Source organism: Xenopus laevis, chromosome 6L, assembly GCF_017654675.1.
Source record: "Xenopus laevis strain J_2021 chromosome 6L, Xenopus_laevis_v10.1, whole genome shotgun sequence".
NCBI classification, from domain to species: Eukaryota; Metazoa; Chordata; class Amphibia; order Anura; family Pipidae; genus Xenopus; species Xenopus laevis.
This window is the reverse complement of record NC_054381.1, coordinates 73,051,877-73,076,535: the sequence shown is the minus strand read 5'-3', so window position 1 is coordinate 73,076,535 and position 24,659 is coordinate 73,051,877. Positions and strand designations below refer to the sequence as shown.

Sequence of the window (24,659 nt, the reverse complement as noted above, 5' to 3'; positions counted from 1 at the left end):
CGGAAAAGCCCAAAATGTTCGGATTACCGTAAATCCAGCACAGACAATAATATCTTCAAATTGCCATTGACTTTTACAGGACCTCGACAAGTTGAAGATGAAGTATTTTCGGATTGAGACTTTTTGCAGCCTTGGGGTATAATGTTAAAAAAAATCAAGTTTTATTTTCCACTAAAAAAATCGCATTTTATAGTAAAAAAACTCGATTTTTTTTTTGGTTGGTAGCATTCAGACTTTAATAAATAACCCCATAATATCCACAGTTTTATTTCCTTGCATTCATTTCTTTTTTGTTTGTTTTCAACTTAGATTTTTGTTTAGTTTTACAGATTTCAAGAATTCAGACAATCAACATGAAAACATTGCCTGACATAAAGGAGGAGAAAAATAGAAGATAGTAGAAGATGAGGTTCCGAGGGCGAAGAGGGGGTTATTTATTGTCCATTCTGCTTATGGGGTACTGCTGCTTTCAGCTGCAATTGATATTTTAGGATACATTTTGTTTTGTTTCCAGTCTTGCCATCTTTGCTGGGTGAGGTCTTTTTTCTTTGTAGGCCTTAAGTTCTAAAGGCATTATAATCATCCAGAATCTTGTCAAATTATTATATTATGGCTTTGGCTTATCTAAGGAACCAGGTAATCAAGCTATCATTACTCATTCACAAAACCCTATACCTCACACACAAAACGTTTTGCTTTCAGGATTTCTTACCAATTATTGTAGTACTAAACCATTAACAGTACAACTCAGGGATCCCTGGTCACTAGTTCCTCAACACCATTGTAGTCTGTCAAGAGGTGGGGCATTACTTATGGAATGGAAATCGAATTCAAGTGCTAAATGTTAAGAGACAAGAGGAAGGACACCCAATATATCTTACAATCTGAAGTTTTTAATAGGATTTTGTAATATCTGAATGCAATGTAAGGAAGCAGATGTGTGTTCAATTATCCTCAGTTAACTGCAGCATATACGGAGTGAAATGCTTCTTAACTAATAATAGCTTTTTCATGACAGGATTGCACTTTTTATATTTTTTTTTTGCAAAAAATCAAGTGAGTGCTATTTCATACCATTTATATACATCTTTGGAAGATAAAGAAAGGATTTGATGGCATAAATAGATAGGAAACTTGTTACAGTATATAATTACTTGAAACTTGATCCATGCACTTATTTAGAAAGGATGATAACATCAGGAGATTGCAAACAAGGGTTGTATGTCATTACAAGTAATTCAGAGTTGAGACTGAAAATGTAGATCTCCACAAAAGGGTTCATGTGTCAGTTCTTTTGAAATTATGTTGATATCTCCAGATTAGCACTAGCTCAGGGTAGGATCTTCAACATGTCACATGACTGCATACTTGAAATTACATAGGCTTCTTTTATCTGAGCAGCAATAATTTACTCAGAAAGCATTCTTAATACTCTTTAAATTGCCTTTTAATGCTGTAAATCCTGTATGTGGATGAAATATCTACAACAATGTAAGCTGACGCATCATACTAGTGCACAGAGTTCAAGCAGGGAGAAAAGGCTGCTTTATTGTACAATAATATTTTATTCTGCTCTTGGCTGTTAACAAACATCAGCATGTGGGAATATAGCATATGATCAAGTTAATAAATAGACTTAACTTAAAGAACAAGAAAACCCAGTTTCACTGGGAAGTGATAATATATGACGCACATCCCACTCAACGAAATCAATATTATGCCAGCAAGTTATGCAGCATTTTACAATTATTTAAAGCAACAGATCTTGCCAGAGCAAACAAGGGTTACATAATAAAATTGGATCAAAGTCACAATAGAAATGATTTTAAATCTGAAGAGCAAAAGGGGTTTATAACAGGTGGATATACAACATACAACCAAGTTTGTTTAAAGGTGAATTTTTCTTTGGGTTGCCTGGCTTGTAGGATAATCTTTTGCTGGAGCTTGCATCTGGGGGGATCTTGTGACTGGGGTGGGCCGCACACACCCCAGTCTTACACTCGCCATTTTCCATTCCTTTCAATGGAAAGAAACTTAAGGTGGATTGTGCCCTGTGTACCACTACACTAACAATAATTTATTTACCAAAGACTTAGTATTTATTTTCTGAATATAATCAGTCACTTATACACACATTAACTTGTGTTAAAATTAAACAATACACATCTTCTGTAGTAAAATAAAATTAGTAAAGCTAATGTAGAGGTGAGTACTATAGCTAGTTAAATCACTTTTTTCAGGTGACAGCTTAGTTAAACTCTCTGGTATTGCATTACCCACAGTGAGTATAAAATAATGAAAAAGACAAATAATGGATGGTGATCTATCTCTAGTATGCAGTAAATATTAGAACAGACAGCAAGGTTCCCAGCTTTAGGAGTATGGAACCCATAAACTATGTATATACTGTACATGAAAGTTTTGAGGTCAGTGCACACTTGACGCATGTCAGGAAATGTTCTAATCAGGTGGCCAAAGAAATGGTAAGAGGTGAAGATACACCATTAAAAACATAAATAATAAAAAATAAATAATAATAATCCTGGTATATAATAATGCCAGGATATTCCACCAAAACTATTGGTGAGACTTGCAATTTGCAAAGGCTTACACTTTGGCATGCAGAACACAAACACTGGCAGTAAATATGGGGACAGACAATAATACACATTGTTAACAAATGCAACTTTTTTATAAGGGTGATCAGACTTTGACCTTTTCTGAATTATCTTCATTGTAAATGTATTTTGCATTGTGACAATGAATACAGGAGTTTCCTGAAGCAAATGTTATTAATCAGCTATGGCTTTTAAATGGTACATAGCTCTTTGTTTTCAGAAAATTCCCTAAACCAAGGGGTCATGGCCTCAAGTTTAGTAAAAGTGCACCATAAACACTTTTATATAATAATAAACCTTCAGCCAAAGCATTGTTATCAATACAGAGAGCACCATCCACTGTTTTGGGAACATAACACATTAGGATGGGATGCCTTATAGAATTCACTTTTCAAATAATGAAACCCATTAATTGTGCTGTAAAAATGTTACATTAGGGCAAAGTGCCTAAAAAGTGATGTCATTTTCTGTAGTTACGCTTACAGTCATTCAGTATTATTAGACATTCTTCAAGCGCCAACTTTCCTGTACAAGGTAGCTGGAGGTATGAGTTCATTCATTGTGCCAATGCCAGACAGTTTAAAAACAAATGATCTATAAAAAGACAGAAGTTGAATTTAGCAGATGGTTTAATTTATAATTTCAACTGACCTTATGTTCAAGAAAATGAGTGTTTCATAAAAATACTGTACATTTTGTTTGTATATCATAGCATGTATCAAGCTATGGGGAAACAATGATGTATTAGTGACATTAGTGCCATAGTTTGGCAACAAACATACATGTAACTAGACTTGTGAAGATAACAGCAAATCCGTTCAAAACCACATTTTTTACATTTATCTTACCAGGCAGTTAATTTCTGTCATAACATTAGTGCCATAGTTTGGCAACAAACATACATGTAACTAGACTTGTGAAGATCTCACAAATCCGTTCAAAACCAAAATTTATATATTTATCTTACCAGTCAGTTAATTTCTGTCATGTATACATCTCAGAATGTATTTTAATACATTTCCCTTTTTATGATATATGAAGCCTGTCCATTCAGTAATATAACCAGGGAATTTTATATTTAATATGATCAGACATTGAGCAATTCTTTTTTTTTTTTAAATCATAGTTCCATTAAAGGGGTTGTTTACCTTTAAAAGAATAGTTCAGTGTATGAATAGCAGAGGATCTGAATAGAAAGACAAGTAATTGTAAGTAAATGTAGCAATAACAATAAATATGTAGCCTTCTAGTGCGTTTGTTTTTAGATGGGGTCATTTGAAAGATGGATAGAGTCAGACGAGTAAATAAAATAACTAAAAAACTAGGTGAAAATGAAGGTCAATTGAAAAGTTACTTAGAATTGGCCATTCTATAACATACTAAAAGTGAACTTAAAGATGAACCACCCTTTTAAATATTATCTCAGTTTAATAATGTATGTTAGTAATGTAGTGTCAGTTCTATAAGTGTAAAGTCAAATTTGTGACAGTCTGTGACAGTGTGTTTGGAAAACACTCCTGTCAGGCATGAAAATGTACAGGGAAGTGCATATTTACTGTGCATGATACAGGCTGCAGAGGGTACTTATTGGAGGAAGGGTTAATATTCCATCTCAATCTGGTAATTAGGTGACAACTGAGAGTGGAGCTGCCTGTAGAGGTAAAAGGGCTGTACACCAATACCTGGGAGTTTTGGAGAGAGTACCTGAGATAATTTTGTTGTAGGTAGTGTGGCCTGACTGAAAGAGAGAACTTGATCTCTCAACTGTGAGTAACAGAGTACTAACCTTATGGTGGTCCAGTGTCTAGGAGAAGCCCTGGGCTAGTCAGAAAACTATATTGTCAGGTGTGAGAGAGAAACATATTTTGGGTGCTGTGTTTTTTGAGTGAATAAAGCAAAGACAAAGTGCTATTTTTCTGCATTTTGTCTCTTTTCTGAATAAGAAACCACTTGTGTATCATTTAAAAAGTTAATTTTCCCACTAGTTCTAAATTAAATCAGTCTACATGATCTTACAGCTGCAATAGCATATTTGGGTAATTGTTTGTACGAAATAGCTGTAGTGAAAATAATCCCATTATCTGATTAACTCTATAGCTAGTCTAAACTGAGCAGTATAATGATCAATTCTAATGACAGGGTTAAGCATAATACTATTCTAGGCACAAGTATGAACAAGCATTAACAATTTCTCTCTCTTCTCAGTTTGAGGTAACTGTATTTGCCACTGCCTATGCTTCATAAATAAACTTAGCATGAAAAGTGTTATTTTTAAGACAATAAAAAGATCATGTCAAGCGATGTCATCACCCAGTGTACTATAGTCATTAAAGAGGTGAAACTCAGTAGAGTACATAAGAAAATAAAAAGGTGAAAGGCAAGCAGAGAATGGCTAACTTCTTTTCCATTGGTGCCCTGTACAAAATTCCTATGTAAAAAATATGGGCCAAAAGCTGAGAAATAAGGGATAAACAAATAAGGGCAGAAAGTGAGGAGAGAACAAGGTTCTCAGACAAGGAAAATGACAGACGGGGCAGAAAGAACAAAGGAAACATCCTGATCAACTATGACTTACAACAATAGAAAAAAGGTAGAGATAGTGGACATGACAGGCAATAAAAAAACAGGTACAAACATGGTAGTGGCTAAAAGAAGAGGGATAGACATGCTGTTCAATATAGAGAATGTAGTACCCCACAACACATAATGGTATTAAAAGTCCTTATGGCCACAATTGGGACTTCTAATATCCTTATATTTTACTATGCACTATTTATGAGACTATACTTTACATTCACAGTTCAAGCACAATATATCAGAAATTATGTTAGCAGACCTTACTCTTATTTAGTGCTCAAAAAAAACAGGTAGTTCATTGCCAAATAATATGTAGCCCTCGTATATATAAGGCAAAATGTGTTTCTTTAAATATTGCAAAAGCATTTCTAGGTTACTAAATTGCAGCCATAGCAGCTGTTCTAAGATACATTATGTTGAGACATTACATCATTGTAGGATGGAACAAGAGACCCCCATATGAACTATGTACCATGTCTAAAATATAAAACCATGTTTCAAAAATTCAAAAGTTCTGTTTGCTATATTTCATATACATTTTAACATTTCAGCAAAAATAAACTTACTATATGTATAGTACAGTAATAAATATTGCTTTGAAACTATAGTGACAACAATGTATGGAGCAATGTATAAAATGCTTAATAATTTTGGTTTTGGTTGCAGAGTGCTCTATTTTTTTTTTTGTTAAAGAAACTTTTAAGAAACTGTCCAAGAAATAACAAGGGAGAATGTAGCCGTGTGGCATTCCCAGAAGTTGCTTTCCATAGTGGGTGGCACACAGTCTCCCCGGAAAGCAGAGGGACTTTAATCCTATAATCTATCTCTTCACAATGGAACAAAGTGTGGGAGGGCTTGCATGGCATTGTGAACCTAAGGCTACAGTTTGTTTCTAAGGGTCGAATTGAAAATTCAAATTTGAATTTTCTCATTTTTTTATGGTTATAACTGTCAAATTTGACTAGGGAATTATGCAAACTTGATTTGAGCTTTTAAAAAAGTGTGAATTTGATTTTCAAGATTTATCAAACTCTGGCCCTTTAAGAATTCGAATTTGATTATTCACCAACTGAAACCTGCCGAATTACTGTATAAGTCAATGGGAGAGCTCCAGTGACCAATTTGGAGATATTTGTAGCCATCCTGACATTAAAGTTTTTTTCAGAGAAAGACTTGAATGGAGTTTGGTCGAATTCAAATCGAATTTGATTCAAGTTTTTGGGTTGGTAGAATTTGTCAGAGTTTTAGATATTCAATTTTTTTTTATTAAATAACCCCCAGTCGAATTTTGAATATATTCGGATTTAAGGGAGTTTAAAAAAACTCATTTGAATTTGAAATTCAACCCTTGATAAATGTGCCTCCCCATTATGCATTTTTTATGAAATCTAATCTCTGTGTGTGTATGCTGTCAGGCTGATCCCATGCTTGGTCACTGCAAGCATACATTTATAGTTACATTGTTTTTATAGACTTTTTTTTACATAAGTCTAACTGAAGGAGCTCAAGTCACTAAGGTGATATATTTTTTCTAAAGGACTGTAACTGTACATTCTCCTACCATGTATTTAAGTTAGGCACATCTCCCTCACCCAAAATATAAAACTACTGCTTTAAATTGCAATTACCTTTAGAAACAACTAAAACTAACGATGTTGTGCTTCATGTTTATTTAAACGTTGCTTAAAATTACATTTTCTTTTATTTATTAAAAACATTTTTTGGGTGGAGTTATTTGTAAATGTAATTTCTATTGAAAGCAGTTTTTGTCCATTGCTATTTCTCCACTGCTCATTCTGACTACATTTGCCATTGATAGCACTTCTCCCAGACTACATGTGTCATTGATAGCACTTCTCCCAGATAGTAGCAAACTCTCCTCCAATCAAGACTCCAATTCTCACAATCCTCTGCATTCTGTGATTCTCTTTCTTCACAGGTCTGTTAATCAGTAAACATGCATTGTGCAATGTTGTTGGAGTTCTCAACACATATCTTCCTGTATAGTCACAGTAAGAAATATGGGTGTTTAGAACCTTATTGACTATAAATATTTGCAAAGGGATTTTAAAATAAACATCACTCTCCCCACCTAGGCCATACACTGGCTACATATTGCATGTCATGGTATGTCATTATAAAGTTAGTTTATCCTTTTTTTGTTAAAAAGTATAAATAAGTGGAAGCAAAGACTCCCACAAATATATAAAAAAAAACCTTGTCATAATCATTAGAGTGGAGAATTAACTCTAAGGCTTTTCTGGGGTTCTGTCTAAATATGACAGTTCAGCAAAGGAAATCTTCAAACTGCTTGTCCAATTCATGAGGACTTTGGCAACTAAAATCTTTGTATTACATCAACATTTTACCTGAAACCATTCAATACATTGTGGTTAGCTAATAAATTCCTCCCCTATTTTGTATAAACCTATTAAATATATGCAATTATGCCATTAAATCATTTATAGCAGTGCAGCAGCTCAAAAATATTGATACATTAATAAAATTAAATGTATTCAATTCAATCTCCTCTTCCATTAAGGATTCTAGGTGTACTGGACTTTAAATACAGTATAGTCTTCCAGCAGACTCCAATAAATAAATGAGGCATTCTATGTCCCTAAGTGGTTACCACAATTAAGGCTGTGAGCCCCACAGTTTAAGAACTAGTGAGTATGTGTGTCTAGACTGCAAATCAAATTTTCCATTAAACCTATATGCCTTTATAATGCAAGAATAAAACAGCAAGCAATGATAGTTAGTAGTACAAACAATTATTTCTGTAGATGAGAAAACAGTAGACAAACTAACATTCTTCATACTCTAACCCTTTTCCCTCTCAATCATTTTGCTCCAGTGATTCTCACTTTAGAATAAGGGCAGTTATATAGTTTCTGGCAAATGTCTACTGGAATATAATTTCTCTGACTTTATATTTACATTATGAATGAAACATGCTTTAACATTTTTGTTTTTCAGCGATTCATATCCTTGAGCACAATTATTTTTCTGAGGTACTTAATTAACTTTCCTTTTTACATTTGGCTTCGAAAGTATGAATTGATTAGCACCATTTAACTTGTGTGCTTTCACAGCAGTGCAATGATTCTAAATTCCAGCAACTGGTTAGCAACCCTTGATGCTTTCTTTGAAGTTAATATGGCCATTTAATTTGGGTCACTTATTAAGAGCATACCAAAATTATCCAAAGAATGTTAACTAAGGCTGTAATTGCACTAAGATGGTAAAAGATCAACACTTAAATCCTTTGTGAAAAAAATATTTCATACTTTAGAAACGTTAATTAGTCTTCATGTTATTGAGAATCTGCCGTGAGTATCAAATAAAATCAGTAAACTAGTTTCTCAAGTTACTAGTAGCTTATAGATAGTTTTATTGGCAGGGGAAAGAAACTTTTCTTTTATTTCCCCTAAAATATAACTCTCCCAGATCACCATCTTAAAACAATTTTCAACTTCTGTCTTCTAAAATCCTATTACATAGTAGAATGAAATGGCCATTGTTTGTTACAGTGCTACTTACAGCATCGCTAGAATTCTGCAAATACCAAAAGCATTTCATAGAGGCTGACCAATGAAAATGATTCTTAGTATGACAAAGTAATGGGCACATACTTTCCAAAATGTGGAACCCTTTAACATATTTAAATTTTTTTTTAATGTTTTAACTGTATTATTGATGTTTGTTTATTTCATTTATTTAAGGTGTTTCTTGTATATGGCTTAACTGTAAGTACAGTTGTATACTTGTGCAGATTGCATTTTCATTTGCACTTGTTTCTTGGCCAGAAATTCAAACCAAACAAGTCTGTTAAAAAAAACAGCAAAACTTTTTTTTGTATTTAATAATGTAATGTAAAATACCAAACATTTAGGGGCCGATTCATGAAGCTCGAGTGAAGGATTCGAATTAAAAAAACTTCGAATTTCGAAGTGTTTTTTGGGCTACTTCGACCATCGAATGGGCTACTTCGACCTTCGACTACGAATCGAATGATTCGAACTAAAAATCGTTCGACTATTCGACCATTCGATAGTCGAAGTACTGTCTCTTTAAGAAAAACTTTGACCCCCTACTTCGGCAGCTAAAAGCTACCGAAGTCAATGTTAGCCTATGGGGAAGGTCCGCATAGGCTTGCCTGAGATTTTTTGATCGAAGGATATTCCTTCGATCGTTGGATTAAAATCCTTCGAATCGTTCGATTCGAAGGATTTAATCGTTCGATCGAAGAAATAATCCTTCGATCGTTCGATCGCAGGATTTGCGCTAAATCGTTCGACTTCGATATTCAAGGTCGAACGATTTTAGTTCCTAGTCGAATATCGAGGGTTAATTAACCCTCGATATTCGACCCTTCATACATCTGCCCCTTATGGTTTCCTAATACATTTTTTTCAGTTACCAAGACTTTTGTTTTGCATCTTGTGCTTGCCGTTTTTCTACTACCTTTCAATATCTCCCATATTATTTTATTTATTATTATTCGTGGAACCATCTCCTGGCCCCAGCCCATCTTATCATTACACAGAGACCTTGAGGCACATACCAGAAGTAGGCATTATCAAATTGTGTAAAATGTTTTAAACCAGGTAGACGGTGTAAAAAGTGATGTTGAATAGCAGTTCTATTTATCAAGTTGTGTTATTTTCATTACTTGTGATTTAACACTGCTCATCACCATTTTTAAAATCAGCGGAAGGAATCCAATTTTATAGTGGTGATATTTATAAATGTGTGTGTTTTGATTAGCTCCAGAAATTTACACCATTATCGAGGTTCGTACTTCTGTTAATTTGTATAATTTTGCATAAGACTACCATATATAAAAAGTGGTACAATTGGACACAGCTTTAAAAAAAGAACATCATTATACTTATAAAGTGAAGAATTGAGTAAGTGGTGAAGTGTGGTGTATTATATCTCTACTTTTTACACAGCTTGATAAGTATATTATTTAAAACCTCTTGGAATTGAAATAGGGAGTGTTATGGAGGGTCCTTGTGAAGTGACTATAACAAATTATTGAGTAATTCCCTTTATACCCAACTATGGTCCAGATTAAATTTTTATAAGGCTTATCTCCTGAATCTCACTCAACATGCCCATAACGCCCATCCTATGATAAGTTTAATTTGATGAGGCTTATCCCCTAAATCTTGCTTCATATAATAAAATTTTTCATTGATTTGAATCTGGCTCACTGTTTAAAAAATTATTAAAATACAATTTTCTTAGTAAATATAAATATCTTAAGCAACTATAGTTGAATAATGAATAATGAATAATTCTTTACAGGCTAAAAGAAGCATACCAGTTGCGGTATAGTCAATTTTATATTCAATTCTGTTCAGCCATCCATGTCCCACTGATATAGTTTATGCTAAGCTTTTTGCTAGGTGAATATAAGAGTATTAAAAGGCTATGGGAGGTTAGATGAAGCTTTCTTGCCAGTCAGCCTGAGTCGCTCCTTAGCCATAGCATAAATTGTCAAGGTGAGTGAGCAATAGCTCACAGAAAGTAGGAAACATAAAAATAAAATGTCCAGATCATGGTATATCTAGTATAAGTGGCTTGAAACCACTGAGGTATTCTCTCCAAAATAACTGCCAATATGTCTTCCATCAAGAACAATCATTTGCCAATGGAGCGGGCCGAACAACCCGACTGAAAGTTTCAGCTGCCTTGTCGAGTGCTAAAATACCACTCTCTAACCTTACTACAAACGAGAGGAGGACTCTCACATCTCTTAGTAAGGACCCAAACATCACTATCCTACTAGCAGATAAAGGGCGATGCAATGTTGTGTTGAACAAAACAAAATGAACACGCTACTCAGTTTAAAGGGGTGGTTCACCTTTCAGTTAACTTTAAGTATTCTAAGTAACTTTTCACTTCACCTTCAATTTTTCTTTTTTATAGTTTTTGAATTATTTGTTTTCTTCTTCTGGCTATTTCCAGCTTTCAAATGGGGGTCACCGACCCCATCTAATAAATAAATGCTCTGTAAGATTTATTGTTTGTTGATAATTGTTATTACTCATCTTTCTATTCTGGCCCTCTCCTATTCATATTCCAGTCTCTTATACAAATAAATGAATAGTTGCTAGGGTTATATGATGAAATTGCAAACTGGAGGACTGCTGAATAAAAAGCTAAATAACTAAAAAAACCTCAAATAATAAAAATGAAAAACAATTGCAAATTGTCTTATAATATTCATCTCTATATCATACTAAAATTAATTTAAAGTTGAACAACCTTTTAAGGAGAGACCAAACAAAACAAGCAGTAACAAGAAGGTGATAGATTGTTTAAAAAAAGTCATTGATCGAGTCTTAAACCACTGCCTGTACCCCAGAGAAGCCATCCCATGCCTATACGGGCTCCTCAAGATACACAAGGAAGAAACACCACTGAGGCCTATAGTCAGCAGCATCAACTCGGTGACTTACAACATTGCAAAATACTTGGCTAGCCCACACCACATACACTTATATCAAATACCAAGTATCACTTTTACAGACAGAAACATGGGTGTGCAATGAGTTCGCCAGTATCTCCCATTGTGGCAAACGCGTACATGGAAGAAGTGGAAAGGAGGGCCTTACATACATTCAAATTAACTACACCAAGTCACTGGTTCATGTATGTAGATAACATTTGGGTCAAAATCAGAGCTCATGAAGTGGCAACCTTTACGGAACGCATTAACTCAGTTTACAGTAACAAGGGAGGATGAGAACAAACTTGACTTTTTGGACTGGAGGAGGGAAACCTGAAAACAGAAGTATACAGGAAACCCACTCAAATGGATCAATATCTGCTTTTCGATTCCTATCCTCTGCTGGGATACCTAACTAGGTGTCATTACAGCTCTGCACCACAGGGCTGAAAGTATGATAACTGAGAGGAAAAACATCTCAGAGGAGTATTGAAAGCTTGTAGCTACCAAGACCAGGCCTTCTTCAAAACAGCAACTAAGCGCAGCAAGAACACAAAAAGAAATAACCGCCCTGAGACATAGAGTAGGTGCAACATAGTCCATTTGTAACTGGAATGAAGCGAAACTCAGAAGGATTTTCAACAAACACCACAACCCTTTGTTTTTCAAACCTAGCAACACACTGAGACAAAAAACTAGAAGGCTCAAACACCAAAAGAAAAACAAAGCAACATGGTATACACAGTGCAGTGTAGCAAAGCGTGCACAGATGTATACATTGGGGAGATGAAACAACTGCTCTCCAAGTGAATGGCTCGGCATGGGAGGGCAAACTCTACAGGGCAAGACATAGCTGTCTTCCTACCACTAAAATACAAGGGACACTTCTTTGAAAATAGCAATGTTCACATTTTGGACAGAGAAGACGGCTAATTTGAACCAAGCATAAAAAAAGGCTATTCTAACAATTTTACCGTGGCAGTTTCATAAAAATAAAATGAAAAATGGAAGGTCACCAATGGTATACCTCCAGAGGAATGTATGCAAACCTGTGCCAGAGGCCTGCTGATCTTACCTACATGTGCCTCACGTAATGAAGGATGCATGCAAACAGCATAACACAAAAACCCTTATCTTAGCCTGCACTATGGGTCTAGTTTACAAATCCCACCAATTAGAATTTTTGCAGCCTGTGCTTTGTACTTCATGCTGAATCTGGCACAAAGGGAATAACATAGCGCTGTGAGCACAACACAGCCCTGAATGCCTGCTAGTAGAGGGCCCCACTGTACTTTGAACCCATAACTGCTCCCTAGCTTGTGCATTTGAATACAGTGCTGCTAGTTGTGGGGCAAGGCACATAAAACATGAAGATATGTCACCCGTTGCAACTTTTTGTGCACTTAGTTATTTAGGCGTTTTATACATTTTAAGGAGTGATTTGTACTGACTCTTGTTATTTTTGTCCAATATTTATTTATCAGGTATGGATGGGATGAATGTACTAAAGTTTCATGTATTAAAACCAAAGTCAGGCGAACCAACATACAGAGGGAGCGATGCTAGCAGCATTTCATGGGGGAGTAACCCATAGCAACCAAACAGCATGTAGCATTTACTGTCATCTGTTTAAACACAAACATCTTATTGGTTGCTTTGGGTAACTGCTTCTGGGGCAAACGTAGTGCCTTTTATTACATATGGGGGTTAGAATAGTTTTCCTATCCTACTTCGTTATTTGTAGAATAGCATTCTGTTTACAAATATCCTAGACATTCTTCTGCAAATTCATAAATAGTTTCAAAAGAAACATATTATCCATTGTATGTAGTGTATGGCAATTACTGCATTGACTAATATGCCAATGTTTCAAACCTTACATCAGCTCATTGCATTGCATTGAGCATTATACTATTGCATGCATATGAATCATAGTAATTTTATGTTATTTTTTAAGTGTGCTAAAAAACTGTATATAAAATATGTATTTTAAAAGTTCTAGTAGATAGATCCAAAGGAAAAAGAAGAACAAATGGTGTCCCCTGTAATAACATGCCTGTAGAATATACCAAATTAAGGACAAATGATTGCACTCACAATTCACTTTTGTCCTTATAAAATAGCAGTTCACAGCTCAGCTAATTGCTATGGATTATTTGCACGTATTACAACCCAGTACCCTGTAAATGACATTATAACATCAGGGCAAATTTCTGTTGCACTATATATAATCATGCAGATAGAGTTAAATTGTATTCATTATTAAATTTTACACAGCTCAAGTGGTAAGAAGAATCATGATCTTGATGGATTAAAAATCATTTCATCATTCATCTGCATCATGATTACAACACAGTTTAGAAAGGCTACATCACAACTAAGTTTTATCCTATGGTTAGAGAATTTAAGGAGTGCTGATGCCCAATTTTCTTTGTTTGCAAGCAGAATTGCAGCAAGCCTTTAACAAAACAAGCTGGTTTTAAAAATTGTATTTAAACATAATATTATAATATATTTAAATTATGATAATAAAAATTGTATTGTATTGTCATTTTAATTAAATATATATATTTCTTCTGTTTCAGTGACAGGTGCATTAGGGGCTCCTTTTGACCTTCTTAAAAAATAAATATTTCTCATTTTAGGCCCTGTTGGAATTAAGAACTTCATATAGTGGTAGCCCTTGATGTTCTGCTCATTGGTACAGAACATACCGCAGAACACAAGAGAACATAAAGAAAGTACTCTACATAAGGGTTGGCCAATGGTTCATCTTTGTAAACTCAATTTATTGCATATATCAACAGTTGTGTATCTAGTAACAAACAAATTGCATTGTATGAAAGTTGGTTATTTTTACAAAAAATGTAACAGAAAAAAAATATTATACAAAATTGATACCCAGTATGTATCAGTAACAATGTCACTTATAATGGTGTAATTTACTTACCAAGCCATTGCAAGTTGAAAGAGCTACTGATGAATTTTCATGGGACACTACAGAGCCTTGGTAAAAACAGAAGTCTTGTGATGAGAATGAATCTATGGATTTAGTCCTTCCTTCTCCAAATCTTTGAATTTTAAATCCAGGTGCTAACAAACTGTCAGTAACCTTTAGTTCCAAATGTAAATCCTGCCCAAATCCACGAAGTTTGAGATGAACAGCATCAGTCTCTACTTTTTCAGCTGATCTCTTCTTTCTGTGTTTGTGGCTTATGTCATGTGTGATAAACTTTCCATTTCTGTCAACCTCATAAGCTTCAACAATATAATACTCTGTTAAAGTAATAAAATAAATTTTACTGTACGGATCCAGCAGACCAGGAGTATATGATATAAATGAAAGCCTTATTTTTAAAAAGCACATACCAAAATTATTGTCTGTCTTAAAAGGTTAAAATTGCACAGGTGTCTGTTAGGTTGGAGGAGCAGACAGAAATATTGGATCTGGATAACATTAATAACTTCATCTACAAAATATAGGCTCCTTAAATAATTGTAATTAAAGACAAACAAGATGTCATTTGCTGGTGAATTCAATCATCTTAAATAAACTCTTCTAATACAGGTGGTAAATCCCCCTTTACTGTAATTACATGCATCAAAACTGGTTGTTATTGTACTGACCACCACACTACTTAAGGTCTCTGTTACTGTAATAATTGTATAACAGGTATGGGATTCGTTATCCGGAAACCGTTTATCCAAAAAGCTCCTAATTAAGGGAAGGCCATCTCCGATAGAATTTTCAAAACTCTTTAAAATGTTTGAAGTTTTGCACCGACTGAGCAGAATCCTCAGGTTTCATTACAGGCAGTTGGTATAACTGATACAATAGTTGCTAGCATTTCACAGATGCTGGTGGGAAATATATCAACTTATATAGCAAATTGTAACAGTTCAGAATCTGTACCTGGATTACTGAGCTGCCAGACTAAAACGCCAGAGACAGGAACATTAAACTTTAAACTTCAATTTTTGAAAAATGGTAAAAAATAAAAAATTAACTGAATTGAAAAAAAATATTTGAAACCCTGGGGCACATTTATCAAGGGTCTAGATGAAAAATCGAATTCCGAATTCAAATTTTTGAGTTTTTTTAATGGCCAAAACTGTCAAATTCAACTAGGGAATTGTTAAAATTTGATTCGAGTTTTTTTTAAAAATTCAAATTTGAATTTTGAGATTTATCATACACTGGCCTTTTAAGAACTCAAATTTGACTATTCACCACCTAAAACCCGCTGAATTGCTGTTTTAGTGGACGGAAGATGTCCTGGGATCAACTTGGAGTTGTTTGCAGCCTTCCTGACATTTGAGTTTTTTTAATTCGACAAACGAATAATGAACAGGTATAGATGACAGTAGTATACAAAAAAAAGGTTTATTTTCTGGTCTCTGTTCAACTCACCAAGTGTGGGAGGAGGTCCAGGTGCACCGCCCTGAACCCTCAGCTTAGGGGAGCAGACAATGGCAAATGAAATGAGCAGGCACTTCTAAAGATCACTCCTCCAGGCAGATTGGTCAAGAAAATATGTAACTTTATTCCGGTATACAAGGTGTCAGCCTTACGCGTTTCATATCACACTGATCACACTGATGCCTATGATTAAGTATCAGTGTGATATGAAACGTGTAAGGCTGACACCTTTTTACCGGAATAAAGTTACATATTTTTTGACAAATCTGCCTGGAGGAATGAACTTTGGAAGTACCTGCTCATTTATTTTTGCTTTTTTCAATTCAAATCTAATTCGAGTTTTTGGGTTGATCCTATTCACCTGAGTTTTGAAAATAATAAATACATTTTGATGTTGGTTGAATTTCAAGTTCATGGGAGGCTCATGGGAGGTTATGGGAGTTTTGAAAAACTCGAAATGCAACCTTTGGTAAATGTGCCTCCATATGACCTGGGGTGGAAAAAGAGAAGGATGCTATGTCCAGGGAAGAAGCAGTTCCCTTCCTTATCTCCTGAGCAGGTAGAAACATCCCACCCTTCCCCTTTTTGCATACTTTGCAAAAATGTCAAGCATTTTCTTCTTTATGTTCTAATATTATCTATTAATTACTGAATGTGAATGTTTTTGACCTAGTTAAAAAATAAATATTTCTCATTTTAGGCCCTGTAAGAATTAAGGACTTCATATAGTGGTAGCCCCTGATATTCTGCTCATTGGTACAGAACATACCACAGAACACAGATGTGACTACTGCTTGTGCTAGGTGACAGCCTGCTTGATTTTCCTATCTTAGAGACGTTGCAGATTCAGGATCACCAGCAGGACTGCTGAACTTCCCTCATGATGGGAGATGCAGCTCCTGCTGGTAGCAGAGTTTGGGGCCATCTTCTCTGTAGGTAGAGGCAGCCTAATACTCAGTGGTGGATATAATGACATAGTGCTGATCTCAAATGGCAACTATAGTAGTGAAACTCAGGTCTTCAGTGAGGTACTGCAGAACACATTGGTGATCTCTTATGGAATTCTGGGTTTAGAATATTACCTTGGTGAGGCTGGCAAGGTCCCATTTATTTGATAAAATGTGAATAAATGCTGTGGCCAATTTACTCCATATCTGACTCCTGATGTTTCATTAAGGTATGTAACCATGGGGTTCAGTGGGAATGAGTTCTAGTTAAAGCTAAACACATATGACAAGAACATATGTAGTATTAAAAATATATATCTTCCCAAAATGTCTATTTATATTCCAAAACAGTCATGAGCAATTTCATGAATGCTCATACTGGGATAGAGGCCAAACATTTTATAGGACTAGTAACACAACAAACTATTCTACTCTGCAATATATTTATTTATTTTTGTTTTCCATTTTATCTGACCCAAATAAAAGCACAGAATTGGCTTTGCAGGCATTTCTTTTTGATAGATAAAACTAAAGACATTTTCTATTAATAGGAAAATAGAAATTAACTATATAGAAGGTGATCATGGGAATCCACTGGAACCAGGGGCGGATTAATGCCTAGGCTATCCTAGGCTATAGCTTAGGGGCCCATAGTGGTCAGGAGCCCATGGGGTTTTTTGCAATTTAAAAAAAGAAAATGTAACCGTCCACTGCCTGCACCATCTGGCTGTAGCTCGGGGAAGCCCAGGACATCGATTGCGGACGTGGGCTAAAAGTAGATGCTGGTAATATTCCTGGTAGACCGCGACCTGCCAGAAGTTTAAATGGTGCTTTGTGGCCGTGACGTCACAAGTCTTGCGAGATGAGACTTTGCACTGTTACGGGCCTGGTCTGTGCTCCTCCCGGACTCTCTAGCAGCCAGGCTTTCCCATGGCAGCCGGACCCTGGGCCTGACAGCAGGAGCTCAGGATGTGTGTGTGTACCGGGAGCGGTGGAGAGGTGAGAACGCGGAGCGGCTATGCAGGAGGAAGATGAGGAGAACATGGGGCAGGATCCCAACCACTGGCCCGAACTGCCCGATCCCCCGGCCGCTTCCTCCAGGTACGGAACCTGCATTAAGCAATGTGACAGCAGCCCCGGGAAAGCCCTGCTCGGTCTGAGGGGCGGCAGCAGTTTCGTGAGTAGCGACCGACTACCAGCACCCTGGCTTCTCACATGGGTCTCCCCGGCCTACAACCCTCTCTCTCCCCCCCTGCTATAATATAATGAGTGCTAGCAAGATTGAAGGTCTGACTCAGTGCACAGTCTGCCATATGTATGCAGATTTGGAACAAGAGATCCAAAATGCTTACCTCTGTGGTGGTTGTGAGCAAATTGCCACTTTGGAGGCTCAAGTTAGAGCACTAGAGCAACAAATTGCAACACTGCGGTCGATTGACAATCTTGAAAGGAGTCTTTTGCTCACTGAGCAGGACCTAGCGGGGTCAGATAGTTTGGGGGGAACAGAACAGCAGCAGGATGTTGAGGCAGCTAGCTGGGTGACAGTTAGAAAATCTAAGGTGGGCAAAAGGAAAATGGAGGCTGATCCGGAGATTATACATCGCAACAAATTTGCCAGATTGTGTGAAGATGATGGGAGTATGAACTCTGGATTGGCAATTCTAGATGGGGCTGATCTCTCTAACAGCCGGGAGACCAGTTTCTCTAGTAGTGGTGGGGGGGAGAGAAGAGTCAGGCCTAAGCAGATTGTGGTTGTAGGGGACTCAATTATTAGGAAAGTGGATAGGGTAATTTGTCGTCCGGATCGCTACAACCGAACAGTTTGCTGTCTACCTGGTGCCAGGGTTCGGCATGTGGTTGATCGGATAGACAAATTATTGGGTGGGGCTGGGCACGACCCAGCTGTCTTAGTGCATATCGGTACTAATGACAAAATAAATGGTAGATGGAAGACCTTAAAGAATGATTTCAGGGATCTAGGCTCTAAGATCAAGGAAAGGTCTTCCAATGTAATCTTTTCTGAAATTTTGCCTGTGCCACGTGCAAGTTTAGGAAAACAGCGGGAGATTAGGGAGCTTAATGCGTGGCTCAAGTCTTGGTGCAGGAAGGAAGGGTTTGGGTTCCTAGAGCACTGGGCTGACTTTTCGTTGGGGTACAAACTATACAGCCGTGACGGTTTGCACCTCAATGGAAGGGGGTCCGCGGTGCTAGGGGAAAGAATGGCTAAGAGGTTGGAGGAGTGTTTAAACTAGGCAAGAGGGGGGTGGGTGAGATAAAGGATTATGGGGAAGCTAGTGTAGACGGGGTAGTGGGGTTAGTAAGGGGTCATGGGGGAGGAGTGAGGGGGGCATACAGTTTACCAGCTAAGGAGGTCCCTCTGTTACAAGGAAAACAGAATAATACTAACTCAACGTATAATTCTTCACTAAGTAATGCACATTTCAAAAGTAAAAGTAGTAACCTCCGCTGTATGCTGGCAAATGCACGGAGTTTGTCAGGTAAAATGGGAGACCTAGAATTAATTGCATGCTCTAAAAATTATGATATAATTGGTATCACTGAGACCTGGTGGGATGAAACATGTGACTGGATTGTGAATTTAAATGGTTACACCCTTTTTAGGAGGGACAGAGGGATTAAAAAGGGTGGAGGAGTGGGTTTGTATGTAAAGCCTGAATTAAAGCCATGCGCTAAAGAAATAAAAATAGCTGGCACTGGTGAGGGTGTAGAATCACTCTGGGTAGAGATTTCGACTGGGCAAAAGGTATCAAAAAGAATTATCATTGGTGTATGCTATAAACCACCTCGTATAAGTGTCGAGTATGAAGCCCAGCTACTCTTGCAGATACAAGCGGCTTCACAGCTGGGTCAAGTTGTTGCTATGGGTGACTTCAATTATCCAGACATTGACTGGGGTAATGGGGTTGCTAAGACAGAAAAAGCTAGTAGGTTTGTAAATATGCTGAATGACAACTTTTTATTCCAGCTCGTTCAAGAACCTACTAGGAATAACTCTCTTTTGGACCTTGTAATAACTAACAATACTGAACTCATCTCTAACATTTGTGTGGGTGAGCATTTAGGGAATAGTGATCATAACATGGTCTCCTTTGAGATTCTGTTGCAGAAGCAATTCTATAAGGGAGTAACTAAAACACTAAATTTCAGGCGTGCAAACTTTGACAGTATAAGGGCATCTCTGCAACATATTAAGTGGGAAATGCTTTTCACAGGGTTAAACACAGAACAAAAATGGGAAGTCTTTAAAATGCTGCTTAATAAATATACTTGTCAGTATATTCCACTTGTAAGCAAGGAACGTCGTTGCAAAGCAAAACCTTTTTGGTTCAATAGAAGCGTTGGTGTTGAGGTGGGTAAGAAAAGACGTGCTTTTAAGGCTTTCAAGTTAGCTGGTACAGCCAAAACATTTATAAGGTAGAAGGAGGCCAATAAATCATGCAAAGAAGCTATAAGGCAAGCTAAAATTGCTATAGAAAAGGATATTGCAGCAAGCAGTAAAAAAAATCCAAAATTATTTTTTAAATATGTCAATAGTAAAAAAATGAAGCAGGAAGGGGTGGGACCCTTACTATCAGAGGGGGATCAGCTGGTTGATGAAAACAAAATAAAAGCGCAGATTCTGAACTCGTATTTTTCATCTGTTTACACAAATGAAGAACCAGTAAGTGAAGGTTTCCTTCTTAACACTCCCAATTCTAGTAATACAACTAATGATGCATGGTTCACACAAGAAGAAATTCAAAAGAGACTTGAACAGGTTAAGATTAACAAAGGTCCAGGGCCAGATGGTATTCATCCCAGGGTAATTAGCGAGCTTAGCTCTGTGATTGCCAAACCTCTTTACTTAATTTTTCAGGATTCATTGAGATCTGGTATTGTGCCGAGAGACTGGCGAATTGCTAATGTGGTGCCTCTATTCAAAAAAGGATCCCGTTCTCAGCCTCAAAACTATAGGCCAGTTAGTCTGACGTCAGTATTAGGAAAGCTTTTCGAAGGGTTAATAAAGGATAAGATACTGGACTTCATAGCAAATCATAATACTATGAGTTTGTGCCAGCATGGTTTTATGCGTAATAGATCTTGCCAGACTAACTTAATTTCTTTTTACGAGAATGTAAGTAGAGACCTCGATTCTGGGATGGCAGTGGATGTGATTTACTTAGACTTTGCTAAAGCATTTGATACAGTGCCACACAAAAGGTTACTGGTTAAATTAAGGAATGTTGGCCTGGAACATAGTATTTGTACCTGGATAGCGAACTGGCTAAAAGATAGACTACAAAGAGTGGTGGTGAATGGAACATTTTCTAATTGGACCAGTGTTGTTAGTGGAGTACCGCAGGGCTCTGTACTAGGTCCCTTGCTTTTCAACTTGTTTATTAATGACCTGGAGGTGGGCATTGAAAGTACTGTTTCTATTTTTGCAGATGATACTAAATTGTGCAGAACTATAGGTTCCATGCAGGATGCTGCCACTTTGCAAAGTGATCTGTCTAAACTGGAAAACTGGGCAGCAAACTGGAAAATGAGGTTCAATGTTGATAAATGCAAGGTTATGCACTTTGGCAAAAATAATATAAATGCAAGTTATACACTAAATGGCAATGTGTTGGGAGTTTCCTTAAATGAAAAGGATCTAGGGGTCTTTGTAGATAACACGTTGTCTAATTCTGGGCAGTGTCATTCTGTGGCTACTAAAGCAAATAAAGTTCTGTCTTGCATAAAAAAGGGCATTAACTCAAGGGATGAAAACATAATTATGCCTCTTTATAGGTCCCTGGTAAGGCCTCATCTGGAGTATGCAGTTCAGTTTTGGACTCCAGTCCTTAAGAGGGATATAAATGAGCTGGAGAGAGTGCAGAGACGTGCAACTAAATTGGTTAGAGGGACGGAAGACTTAAATTATGAGGGTAGACTGTCAAGGTTGGGGTTGTTTTCTCTGGAAAAAAGGCGCTTGCGAGGGGACATGATTACACTTTACAAGTACATTAGAGGACATTATAGACAAATGGCAGGGGACCTTTTTACCCATAAAGTGAATCACCGTACCAGAGGCCACCCCTTTAGACTAGAAGAAAAGAACTTTCATTTGAAGCAACGTAGGGGGTTCTTCACAGTCAGGACAGTGAGGTTGTGGAATGCACTGCCGGGTGATGTTGTGATGGCTGATTCAGTTAATGCCTTTAAGAATGGCTTGGATGATTTTTTGGACAGACATAATATTAAAGGCTATTGTGATACTAAACTCTATAGTTAATATAGGTATGGGTATATAGAATTTTAATTAAAAGTAGGGAGGGGTGTGTGTATGGATGCTGGGTTTTCATTTGGAGGGGTTGAACTTGATGGACTTTGTCTTTTTTCAACCCAATTTAACTATGTAACTATGTAACTGAGCCCTGAGCCTGGGGTAGGGTGGGGGGTAGAGAGAGAGAGAGAGAGAGAGAGAGAGAGAGAGAGAGAGAGAGAGAGAGAGAGAGAGGCTTCACTGACACCATAGGACAGTGGGACACACACACAGAGAGAGAGAGACAGCAGGGGAGAGAGAGACCCAGGAATAGAGAGAGAGATTTAGGAGTAGAGAGAGAGAAACAGGTGTAGAGAAGAAAGAGAGAGAGAGACCCAGGGTTAGAGAGAAGAGAGAGAGAGTTGGTCATTCTGTGCCTATTCAAAATGGCGGTCGTGGGTATGTCGGGGTATACGGGGGTAGGGCCGGGGTGGGGCCCTCTGGAAAGTGTAGCCTAGGGGCCTCACATAGTGTTAATCCGCCACTGACTGGAACAACATGGTGACTTATTTCTAGGTCAGAAGTGTGCAATTTAGGTTACAACTATAGTAATTTTAGGAGGGGGTGAAAGAAAACATTTTGGCTGGGTTGCAAGATTGATCTGGTTTAATTCTCTTTTAAAACCCAAACAGGTGGCAACATCAATGGACAGTGTGCTTACATGATTGTTAAAATAGGCAAACATGATTCAAGGAATAGGTAATGCTACACTGAACATATCAATTATGTTCAGTGTAGCATTACCTATTCCTTGAATCATAAGTTTGCCTATTTTAACAATCATGTATGCACACTGTCCATTAATGTTGCCACCTGTTTGGGTTTTAAAGGAGGATATACAGGATATACAGTAGTTGGTTAGATGCACAATATAGTATCCATGATAGCAACGCATAATGGAACAGTTTCTAAATATCATAGTTTTACTTAGCTGCAGTTACTCTATAAATGTGTTATTCTATTATTAAGTTCATTTTGAAATATATTTATGTATACATACATACATAATGTAAAACAAGGAATATACTGTATACCCTAAAAAAGACAATTCTTTTCAACTGAAATATTTTTAAAAAATTAGAAGCATTTGCTTAATGCAGATGACCTTTGCATAATCTGGAGCTTTCTAGATACCAGATTTCCGGATAAAAGATCCCATACCTGTATATTAATAAACACACATATTTATTTGTTATTAACATATTTGTAACAGGTTCTTAGCTAAGCAAAATTGATATTATGTGCTGTTATACAGTATTAAAGATAAAAATGTTAAAGCATTTATATTAACACTTCATTAGAGTTTATCTCTATTCGTGTAGTGCCCTCTAGTGTACTATATTATTTGGGCAGCACAAGTCTTTTGTGCTTCTTTTCACAAGAAGATCTCGATCCACAGGAAAACTAAGAACTAGGAGGAAAAAATCTACCAGTTGAGTACTAGAAGATGATGTTAGCATTAGATATTAAACTGAATAAATATGCAGTAACACTTGAAGGTCACTGACTTGTACAAGTTAGACATTGTGGAAAGGGTAGTATCTGCATGGGATACCCTTCTGCTGAAATAGCTTAAATAAATACACTTAAGGACTACATGACCCTGACTATACAGTGCAATTGTTGTCATTGATTTCAGTGAGGTATACCAAATGAGAAGAATATCCTGTGCCAGTGCCAGATACAGCTACCTAGAGAGTTATTGTGGATTTCCCAAAAGTACAAAGCCACTATAGAAATATGAGAAAAAAGTACAGCATACAGAAATATAGGATGAGGAATGAGATATACATTGCATTTGCAATTACTCGTAGAAGTCAAACTTTTATATGATAATCTCCACATATTGTTTTTGTTACAAACATATTGTTTGTACAATTCCCAGCCTCCCTTTACAGCTGTTTAATGCCAGAAATCTAAGGCATGGGGATGTAGTAAGAAACTGCATCTCTCTGTTTAGTGACACTCTTTTTAGAAAAGCAGTGTTTTTAATATTTGTCTACAAATGTTTATGCATGCATTAGTTGGTAGTTTTATTATTGTTAGCCACACCTTAAGGGCCACTAAATACAATGGTTGATTCACTTTTGTTTTTTAGAGATGGAAAAGCAAATCATGATAATCAAACCCATACCCAGGGAAGGCTGGAATGGTGTCAACTTAATGCACTGACCTGTCTGTGAATTCTTACGTTTGCTGACATTTAGTAACCCATAGCAACCAATCAGATATTTGTTTTCAAACTGCACAATAGTAAATGCTATCTGATGATTTGTTTCTATGGGTTACAAGACAAGTATCAAACTTAAAACTATTTATTATATTG

The 24,659-nt window shown here is 36.7% G+C and overlaps 1 protein-coding gene across 1 annotated transcript in view; it reads right to left on the bottom strand.

Moving 5' to 3' along the window:
- The window catches only part of adamts16.L (ADAM metallopeptidase with thrombospondin type 1 motif 16 L homeolog), a 152,382-nt gene that overhangs the window by 126,659 nt on the left and 1,064 nt on the right, over nucleotides 1–24,659 (bottom strand). Inside the window, exon 3 of the mRNA XM_018266846.2 lies at nucleotides 14,609–14,934. Coding sequence (XP_018122335.1) covers nucleotides 14,609–14,934 — 326 coding nt within the window. The remainder of the gene's footprint in view (nucleotides 1–14,608; nucleotides 14,935–24,659) is intronic.